The following is an 11364-nucleotide window of genomic DNA, read 5'->3' on the forward strand; positions in this document are numbered from 1 at the left end:
ACTGCAGTGTGTTTGTGGGCTGTGCAGTACTGTGTGTGTTTGTGGGCTGTACAATATTATGCTTAACTATAAGTTAACATCCTGTGTAGACCGTGCTAAAGGACAAAGTGCACAGGCAATAGCAAACTCATAAGCTGCTATACAAAGTCTGACCACTAGAAGGGGACAAGGAGGCACATTGTGTTAGGCTGGGTTACGTGTACATTGGGGAGTGTGAGAGACTGAGTGACTGTGTGTACCTGTGTGGGAGGGGAAGGGAGAAAAGGACCAGACAGAGAATAAACTGCAACAGAGGCAGTGGCATTGGATTAGTTCAAATGTCTGTGAGGCCTATCCTCGTGGCTGAGAGAGGTGACTCCAGTTCAGATAAAGTGGCTGCAGTGTCACACATACAAATGTCACCCACCAGTCTGTGTGTGTTTCAAATCTCCTCTGTGCCCAATTACAAGAGCTTGTAAGTCTGTCACACCCCTACCAGGGAGCCTGGCTGTTTAGCTCAAGCTGCAGGGACTCAAACCCTTAGCTCTTGAGATCTCTAGTTCAACCGCAAGGTGTCAGCCAAGATGGTGACCATCATATGAGCTCAACTTAGGCTCTATTTCTGCATTAATGAGGTTCAGCTGTTGGCCTACCACCACGCTCCGGTAGAGCAGGAGTGAGGCCTATCAGGGGAGTGACACACTAGTGTGATGAAGGGCCAATTTATGCCCACATCATCTCAGACACCCACGTTCCGAGACCCCTGCACGCTCATGACCTAAGATACGTTACATGGGTGGTATGTATTGAAACTGAGATTGATAGAGCTGGTCAAGAAAACTCCACCAGGAAATAGTATCCTCAGTCTGTTCATGGCAGATACTTCTACTATTCTAGCTGAGTGAAAATTAATCTGCCCATGGCTTGGAAAAATGTTGTCAAGCTCTACCCTTGACCCACCTTGCTCACTCCTCCCAAACAGCTCCTGCAGAAATTCTTGGGTGCCTCATCTACCTGGAAGCTGTTCCAAGCAGCTGGTTCTCCTGCATTCTCTCTCAGAGGCAATGATGACAGGTTTATTGTCTGACAGTGAACATCATGTCTGGCCCTTGTGGAGCAGGGCCTAATGGAGTGAGAGGGGTCAATCCACGGGAACTTGTGCTTAACTCATTCAGCCTCTTTGAAATCCCAGCCCTCATCCTAGATAAACATCCCCTCTTCTCCCTAGAGGTGGTGCCTCCAGATTCGGTGTCAGATACATTGACTGGGGCAAGGGCACAAATATGTGCTGCCCTGATGGTACTTGGTTTGTGGATGAAAGGAGGATTTCATTCTCTAGGGCTCTCAACCCAGTCATGTGTAATTCAGAGCAGGGCTTTGAACCTGGCTCTCCCACATTTTAGGTGAGTATCCTAACAAGCAGCCTGTAATGAGACTTGTTCTCTCTTTTGGTTTGTCCTGTTGGAGCTGTTCCTCTTGATATAAATTATTAAATATACAGTGGGCCAAAGTCAGTGACTCTGGCCCAATGGGTAGGACACTTACCTGGACTGGGGGAGATGCAGGTTCAAGTCCCTGCTCTGCCTAATTCAGAGAAGCCCAGTTGAGTACCCTAACACCTAGGCTATTTGCTACTCGGGGTCATCACTCTCTCTCTACTTTTGACCAGAAATTCCATCCTGCACCTGAGAAACGTTCTCGATCAAAGTTTAATTGAAACCGACATGTTCCCGGGAAAAGATACAGTTTCAATGAATCAGCATTTTTGGATGAAAAAAAGTTTCTTTGAAAAATTGCTGATCAGCTTTTCCCAGGCAGCTGCCTCCCCGGACTGCCCAACTCTCCAGCTAGCTGGGATTTGGGTAGCCCAGGGAGGCAGCTGCCTGGTGATCTGTGGTGCCTGGAGGACCCATCTACCAAGCTCCCTAACAGGTGAGCTTCTGAGGAACCGTGAGCCTGGGAACCTGGCAGCCAGCCAGGTAGGCTGCTCTGGGGCCTGGGGAGCCCGCCTGATGGATAGCTGGCTGGCAGATGGACTGGCAGGATGCCGGGGGAGACATGCTGGCCAGGCACTCTGCCTCCCAGCCTGGTTTCCAATGAATGTTTTGACTGAATTGACACATTCCCACAGCTAGCTTCAGCTCTGCTGTATCAGCATGATCTGACCACCTCTAATCTGGATATAGGCAATCATGAACAGAAAAATTGGAACAAAATTTTCATGGATTATCTATCTATCTATCTATCTATCTATCTATCTATCTATCTATCTATCTATCTATCTATCTATCCCCATACACACTCATCTATCCAGTGAATGATCAATCGATCTGTCATAATAATTCACAATCAAACAGAAATCTGTCTTTATGGCAATGTGACATTGTGTGTTAGATAAGCAATGGTCCCATCCATCTGTCTGTCTTTCTAATAATAGTACTCTGCTTGGCCATGTCTAGATTTACACAAGATGGTGGATAGAATGCCAGGTCAATGCATGTACTGGTACTTTGCCACTTACACCAATGTTATACCAAAATGATATAACACAAGTAAATCAGACCAATGTTTCTGTCGCTGATGCATTCAACCCAGAGTTTTTGGCCAGAAACTCTTCAGAGTTAATCTGCTGATGTCCATGGAGCTACTCTGCATTTGCACTAGTCCAGCTAAAATGACTACAGAACCCTTACATGCCTTGCACTCTCTTTCTCCAGGCTGCCTTTAGCCATATTTGGATCCTTGTGTGTGTGTTGACTGTTGGCCAAACCCTGATCCCTTCAAAGTGAAGAGGCAGTGAATGGCATCAACATTTGGTCTCATTTTCATGAGTCTGCTTGTCTTTAGGAAACACTGCAAAACCTTCCAAAAAGTCTTTCCTCCACAGCAAGAATGACACAGCATTATGTATTCCGGTATAAAATAATACAAAGATACATATCCACAGCTCTAAGCACCCTTACATATCCTTAATAACACAATAAAATCCCAGCTGCACTAATAATCATTTCAACAGGAGTTCAGCTTTCCAGACACCCTCTTCAGCGCCCCTCTCTCATTGTGGGGAGCAAACCTTCAGCTCCCTCAGAAAACCCCATTAAAGAGATGATACATCAGCACCCCCAAGAGATGACAAAACATTAACTACTGCATGTAACGAAACATTTCCTTCCCCCAAATATACCCACCCCCTAAAAAAACAACAAATATCTGGAACAAAGGAACAAACCACTCAACTAACTGATGAAACAAAACAAAACAAAACAAAACAAAGAATAGACATGCCAACAAACTATAAAACTCCAAAATTTCCATTCCTAAGCAGGGCTTTTTTTACCCCAAAAAGGAGAAGGACCAGAGGTTCCAACAGGGACTATGTTATGGCTACTGATTTTGTGTGGAAACTGCTCAGATAGCATGATGAGTGGTAGTACAAAATCCTAAAATAGCTAGCTAGCTAGATTTTGATTTTATGTACACTGGGGTAAAATTAAAGTGGGGTTAGGGCTTTTTTTTACCACTGTAAATACAGTATTTTTCATGAAGACTCTGCACACCATGTTCTGATGGAGACAATATTGTCATCTGTTGATTAGGTTTATAAAGAAGCACAGATTTAAAAGACAATCACGAGATGAAGACAGACATTTTATTCTTGGTCAATAACCTGTGCCAAGTCAGTTTCTTCAGGGCAGCTTTGATCTCCTTGTTTCTCATGCTGTAGATAAGGGGATTCATCATAGGATGGACCACGGAATAGAGAACAGTGAGCAGGAGATCTAGGCCTGATGCTGAGTTGGAGATGGGTTTCAGGTAGGCAAAGGTGCCAGTGCAAACTAACAATGAGACAACAATGAGGTGAGGAAGGCAGGTGGAGAAGGCTTTATGCCGATCCTGCCCAGAGGGGATTCTCAGCACCGTGGTGAAGATCTGAATGTATGACACAATTATTAAAACAAAGCAGCTTAAGCCCAAGAACGCATTAAAGGCAATAACCCCAACTTCACTGAGATAGGAGTCAGAGCAGGCAAGCTTGAGTAGCTGAGGGATTTCACAGAAGAATTGATCAACCATGTTACCTCCACAGAAGGTTATTGTAAATGTGTTCCCAGTGTGCAGAGCAGAATTGAGAACACCACTGATCCAGGCACTGGCTGCCATTTGGACACAAGCTCTCCTGTTCATAACTCTCTCATAGTGCAGTGGTTTGCAGATGGCAACGTATCGATCATACGCCATGACAGTGAGTAGGGCAAAGTCAGCCAAAGCAAAGAAGAAGAAGAGAAAGACTTGGGCAATGCATCCAGAATAAGAAATTGACCTGGTGTTCAATAGGGAATTTGCCATGGATTTGGGGACAGTGACGGAGATGAATCCAAGATCTAGAATGGACAAATTCATCAGGAAGAAGTACATGGGGGTGTGAAGGTGGTGGTCGAGGGCTACTACAGTGATAACGAGAAGATTCCCTGTCAGGGCTGTCAGGTAAATCATTAGAAACATCACAAAGTGCAAAATCTGGAGCTCCCGAACATCAGAGAATCCCAGGAGAAAGAACTCAGTCATGGTGGTTCGATTGGACGTTGTCCTTCTCAATACACCATGTGCTGCCTGTGAAGGGAAGGACAAGGCAATGTCAGGATTAGAGTGCTCCTCCCCTCCAACAATCAGCCCCCTAATCAGGTGTATTATCACACCACTGTAAATTGCCATATCTCCCTTAAAGTTAGTGGATGGCACCTGCTTCCATCATCTGAGGATCGGGTCCAAGATGTGGCTCGATAAAATGCAGTGTAAATATGAAACAAATTACAACCCAGACCCAACAATCTTAGGAACGATGCTCATCCTATTGAGACAATGGAGCGTTATTTCAAGAGGAAACCAAAAAAGTTCAGCTTGTTTAGCCTGGAAAAGTGCAGAATGAGCAGGGGTCTGGTCGCTCTTTGTAAATACATCAGGGGGGTAAACATCAGGGAGGGAGGAGAGCTATTGCTGCTAAAGGACCATGTTGGCACAAGAACAAATGGGATATACTGTCTGTGAGTACATGTAGGCTGGAGATGAGAAGAAGGTTTGTCCCCATCAGAGGAGGCAGGATCTGGAACAACCTCCCAATTTGAGAAGTTTGGGACAAACAACTTAACTAGTGTCCACGCAGGGCTGGATCAGTTTTTGATGGGGATTATATAACAGAGTTGCCAGTGAGAGCAGGGGATTGGACTTGATGACCTAAGAGGGCCCTTCCAGTCGTATGTTCTTATGACAAACAGCAGGATCACAACTTGGACAGTAAACTAAACTTCTGAAACACCAACACATCCTGATTCCCTCTTCCTAGGGAAACACCACATAGACACACCCAGAGCCTTGAGCGCTAGCTTGCCTGTGATGATTCCACATTGAATTCTGTGCATATATGGCCTGCTACTTGCTTACAGATTGATTCATGGTACCAAGTCCCAGTTGCAGTGCCATCTCTGTGTGATGATGGACTAGGAGTATCATTCTATTACTTCCATGTTGTATCATTTACCTCTGTGACTTTATGTCTGTGCTGTGCGGGTCAGTGGCAGTCAGAGACTTGGGTTTTGTTCTTAGTTCTGCCACTGACATTCTGTGTGACCTTGGGCCAGTCACGTCCCCTCCCTGTGCCTCTGTTTCCCCTCCCTCTCTTTCTCTGCCTTGTCCACTTGATTGTGTGCTCTTTGGGGGCCTTTTAAAACTAAGGGCTGGGGGAAAGATAACAGATGTAGAGAAGCACACAGTTCAGGTGGAGACATCCCTTAAGGATGAATTTATTAATCGGGAAACTCTATATTCTAGTATAGAGGATTGGAAAGATATTGGTAAAATAAAGGCAGGAGCTAGTGAGGAACAGAGTCCCATTTAAACATAACATATAAAGGCAAGCAACTAAACATTGACAAAATGTGCTCATATGCAAATGGTAAAACTGCAAATAATAAGATGTGTGAACTCCAGTGCCTGCCATTAAACGAGGATATTGATATAATATGAATTATGGAAACTTGTTGTAATGAGGATAACCAATGGGACACGGTAATACCAAATTACAAAATATATAGAAATGACAGAGTAGGTCACGCTGATCGGGGAGTGGCACTAAACATTAAAAAAAGCATAGAGTTAAATATGATAAAAATCGTAACTGAATCAAACTGTGCCATAGAATCTCCATGGATAGAAATTCCATGCTTGAATAATAAGAGTACAACAGTAGGAATATACTACAGATCACCTGGCCAGGATGGTGGCACTGATTGTGAAATGCCAAGGGAGGCTTGAGAGGCAACAAACTGGGAACACACAAAAATAATGTTAAGTATCAGAGGGGTAGCCGTGTTAGTCTGGATCTGTAAAAAGTGACAAAGAGTCCTGTGGCATCTTATAGACTAACAGAAGTATTGGAGCATAAGCTTTCGTGGGTAAATACCCACTTCATCAGTGATCTACAACCCGTCCTGGACAACGATCCCTCACTTTCACAGGCCTTGGGAGGCAGGCCAGTCCTCGCCCACAGACAACCCACCAACCTTAAGCATATTCTCACCAGCAACCACACACCGTACCATAGTAACTCTAACTCAGGAACCAATCCATGCAACAAACATCGATGCCAACTCTGCCCACATATTTACACCAGCAACACCATCACAGGACCTAACCAGATCAGCCACAACATCACCGGTTCATTCACTTGCATGTCCACCAATGTAATATATGCCATCATGTGCCAGCAATGCCCCTCTTCTATGTACATTGGTCAAACTGGACAATCCCTACGTAAAAGTATAAATGGACACAAGTCAGATATTAGGAATGGCAATATACAAAAACCTGTAGGAGAACACTTCAACCTCCTTGGACATACAATAGTAGATTTAAAGGTAGCCATCCTGCAGCAAAAAAACTTCAGGACCAGACTCCAAAGAGAAAATGCTGAACTACACTTCATTTGCAAATTTGACATCATCAGCTCAGGATTAAACAAAGACTGTGAATGTCTAGCCAACTACAAAAGCAGTTTCTCCTTCCTTGGTGTCCACACCTCAACTGCTAGAAGAGGGCCTCATCCTCCCTGACTGAAACTAACCTCGTTATCTCTAGACTGATTCTTGCCTGTATATTTATACCTGCCGCTGGAAATTTCCACCACATGAGTCTAACGAAGTGGGTATTCACCCATGAAAGCTTATGCTCCAATCCTTCTGGTAGTCTATAAGGTGCCACAGGACTCTTTGTCACAAAAATAATGGGTGATTTCAACTATCCTCATATTGACTGGGTACATGTCACCTCAGGGTGTGATGCAGAGGTAAAATTTCTAGACACCATAAATGATTGCTTCTTGGAGCAGCTAGCCTAGGAACCCACAAGTGGAGAGGAAAGTCTTAATTTAGTCTTAAGTGGAGCACAGGATCGGGTCCAAAAGGTAAATATAGCTGAACTGCTCAGTAATAGTGACCATATTTAACATCCTTGTAGGGGGGGAACTATTAAAAAAACCTCATCAAAGTAACATTCCATTTTTTAAAGGGTAATTTACATAAGAATGAAGTGATAGTTAGATGGAAATTTAAAAGAGAAGTCACAAGGGTAAATGCCTGCAAGCAGCATGCAGATTTATTAAAAACATCATAATAAAGGCTCAGAATAAATGTATACCCCAAATCAAAAAAGACAATAGGAAGACCAAAAAACTAAATAAATGTCACGATGGCTAAAGAGCACAGTAATGGAGGCAGTTAGAGGTAAAAAGGAATGTTTAAAATTTTTGAAATCAAATCCTAGGAACACAAACTCTGACAAATAAAATGTAAAGGTATAATTGGTCAGCTTTTGTGGCCTGCATCATGCGGGGGGTCAGACTAGATGACCATATTGGTCCCTTCTGACCTCAAAGTCTATGAGTCTATGAGTCTATAATAAGGCAGGCCAAGAAAGAATTTGAGAAGCAACTTGCTAAAGATGCAATAACTAACAGTACTTTTTTAAAAGTATATCAGAATCAGGACGCCTGCCAAACAGGCAGTGAGGCCACTAGACCACAATGGTGTTTAAGAAGCACTCAAGGAAGACAAGGGAATTGTCAAGCTAAATGAATTCTTTGCATCGGTCTTCACTGCAGAGGATGTGCGGGAGATACACATATCAAAGCTATTCTTTTTAGTGACAAATCTGAACTACTGTCCCAAACTGATGTATCAATAGGAGACGCTTAGAAGAAATTGATAAACTAAACAGTAATAAGTCACCAGGACCAGTTGGTATTGACCCAAGAGTTTTTAAAGAACTCAGATATGAAATTGCAGAAATACTAACTGTAATATGTAACCTATCTCTGAAATCAGCCTCTGCACATGATGACTGAAAGGTAGCTAATGTTATGTCATTTTTTAAAATGACTACTACAGGCTGGGGAGCCTAACTTCAGTACCGGGCAAATAAGTAGAAATTATAGTAAAGAACAGAATTATCAGACACATATGAACACGATTTGATGGGGAAGTGTCAACATGGGTTTTATAAAGGGAAGTCACGCCTCACCAATCTATTAGAATTCTTTCAGGGTCAACAAGCATGTGAATAAGGCCGATCTAGTTGATATGTACTTGGATTTTCAGAAAGCCTTTGACAAAGTCCCTCTCCAAAGGCTCTTAAGGAAACAAGGTAGCCATGGGATTACAGGGAAGATCCTCTTATGGATCAGTAGGATAGAAAGATAGGAAACAAAGGGTAGGAATAAACAGTCAGTTTTCACAATAGAGAGAGGTGAACAGCAGAAACCCCCAAGGATCTGTACTGGGACTAGTGCTGTTCAACATATTCATCAATGATTGAACGGGGAAGTGGCAAAGCTTGCAGATGATACAAAATTATTCAAGACAGTTAAGTCTAAAACAGACTGTGAGGAGTTGCAGAGGGATCTCACAAAACTGGGTGACAGGACAACAAAATGGCAAATGAAATTCAATGTTGATAAGTGCAAAGTAATGCATTTTGGAAAAAATAATTATATATATAAAATGATATAAATTAACTACTGCCACCCAAGAAAGAAATTCACTATTGCCATCAGGCAAACAGAGCCAGAGGCAAAGGCAGACACAGAGAGCCAGAGCCAGGGGCAGAGGCGAAGAGTGCCAGAGCCAGAGGCAGTAAAGGGAAAGAACTGGACTGTATTCCCCGAAGGGGGCGAGGGGAGTAGGTTGTGTGACTCGGCCGGAGGGCTGGGTCACAGAAGGCCCGTCTGGGAACCATCAGCCAGAGTGGGGGGGTGCACCCCGTTAACAACAAAAAAAAGTTCACACCCAACACAAACAATAGTAAAGGGGGCAGCAGAACCAGGAAAAGGGGCACCCATGGAAGGTAGGTTTGGCCCAGAAGAATGGAGATAGGGAGTTGTGTGCAGGCATGCCGGAGGCAAGCATAGGGCCTCGTAGGCAGATGGGTGCCGGAGGATGTGCGACTTCGCTACAGGGTAGGTTCATGGAGGATATGTCCATCAATGATTAGTAGCTAAGATGGTCAGGGATGCAACCCTATCCTTGAGGCGACCCTAAACCTCTCACTACCAGAAGCCAGGACTGGAAGACAGGAGTGGATCACTCCAAAATTGCCCTGTTCTGTAAACTCCCCTGACACTCTGGTATAGACCACAGTTGGAGACAGGATACTGGGCAAGATGTACCGTGTCCTGACCCAGTCTGGCAGCTCTTATGTTTTTGTGTTCTTATGTCTTAATATGTGTATGTTCTGTGTGCCCATTTAGAGCATTTGTGCTCATCTGGCAGCAATGTTATTCTCTAGGTATGGTGCTAGACCAGTAAGTCTGGTTTCTAAACCCATTGCACTCTCATATGCCCATGGGTAGTGCCAGGATATATTGGCTGCTTAGTTCATCTCTGACCCTGGGTTTAAAAATGCTAGTCTGTATAAAACATATTATTTGGCTTTCAGCTTTGCTTCTTATTCAGTTTTGCCATCCTGCAGCTATACCTTTGAATCAAAAATAAAAATGGATGCAATAGAGTGAATGGGTTTGAAATTATGGTATCATTGGACAGTATTAGTGTTCCCCAAACTTGCTTAAAGTTAAGTTTGCAATTAGGGGTGGTCAGAAATTTTCTACTTAAATTGTTTTCAGAGAAAAACTGGGTTTTCAATTAAACAAATTTTCATGGGAAAATAGGGGAGACTTTCCATGAAAATTTGTTTAATTGAAAACCCAGTTTTTGGGGCAGATTTTCAATGAAAATATTCAGCCTTCAATGGTTTTTAGCTCAAAATGTTTGTTTCTCAGTTGCCAAAAAAACCAAATTTGGGGATTTGGGGGACTTCTAAAAAAAGTCATTTTTTTCTATTGAAAATACTTTGACTCACTCTAGGTGTTAGATGAAATTGATAGTATAAAATATTTAAAGAGTTCCAATTGCAATTCATATTTATGATCATAAATGTGTCCTGTGCATTAATACTCTAACATAGTTAATTGAAATAGCAAACTTACTGTGTCAGTCTTTGTGGAATTTTTCTCAGCTTGTGATGCATTTGATCTTCCAGTTCTAGGAATCATTGGTCATTATCTATCTATCTATCTATCATGGACTCAACACAGTGTTATCCAACACTCGTTTCCATGTCACTCCACCAGATTTCCTGAGTTGTTGAGTCTCTCTGCAGTTCCTAGCAGACAGGGATCCACTCCACAGAGGAGCGTTCCCTGCTTCTCTCCTTGGGCAGGCTTGGCTGAGAGATGGGACTAAATGGAATCAGGGACTGAAAGTCCCTCCCAGCTCTAGAACTGATCCTCACTTATGCAGGCTTTAAACATGGTCACAGCCCAGGATGTCCCTGATCTGGGGCTAAATAGATGAATCTAGTCTCCAGGTCTGTGAGCCCAGCTCTGTCTTCGCCGCTGGAGCAAACCACCCTGACAACCTACCCTAGCTAACCCTAACCCCACAGAAGGGGAACACGATGCCCCTGGATCTCACACACTGAGCATCCCTGGAAAGACCCTTGGCTAAAAGCAAGGCAGGGCTGAGGTTCAAGGGGTGTCCCAAGGTGTTTACGGAATAATATATATATATTTATAGCACAGACATGGGACCTACAATAGCTCAGAGCCTCGTGGCACCAGAAGCTCAGCTGGCCTGGAATAGCCTGTTCCTTCCTTAACTCCACATAATTACCTCTGGGTGAACAGAGATGTTTTTTCTCCTGTATTGCATCAGCAGCTCTTTGGATGCAGCCACCAGAAGAACCTACAGCTCAGGCTGCCTTGGGTGTTTGAAGTTGGTCACTAAGAGGAACCCAGAGGCAAAGACTAAAAATGAAGGGCCAGGTCCTGAGCTGGTG

The 11364-nt window shown here is 43.6% G+C and overlaps 1 protein-coding gene across 1 annotated transcript; it reads right to left on the minus strand.

Annotated features, from left to right (window-relative positions):
- Positions 1-3606: 3606 nt before the first annotated feature.
- On the minus strand, positions 3607-4692 carry LOC112122493 (olfactory receptor 14A16-like). Its single transcript, XM_024221282.1, has one exon. The coding sequence runs from the start codon at positions 4690-4692 to the stop codon at positions 3607-3609; it is 1086 nt and encodes a 361-aa protein (XP_024077050.1).
- Positions 4693-11364: the final 6672 nt, after the last annotated feature.

The sequence above is a fragment of the Terrapene carolina genome, unplaced genomic scaffold (assembly GCF_002925995.2).
Source record: "Terrapene carolina triunguis isolate 2854851 unplaced genomic scaffold, T_m_triunguis-2.0 Scaffold35642, whole genome shotgun sequence".
In the NCBI taxonomy this organism is placed as follows: Eukaryota; Metazoa; Chordata; order Testudines; family Emydidae; genus Terrapene; species Terrapene triunguis.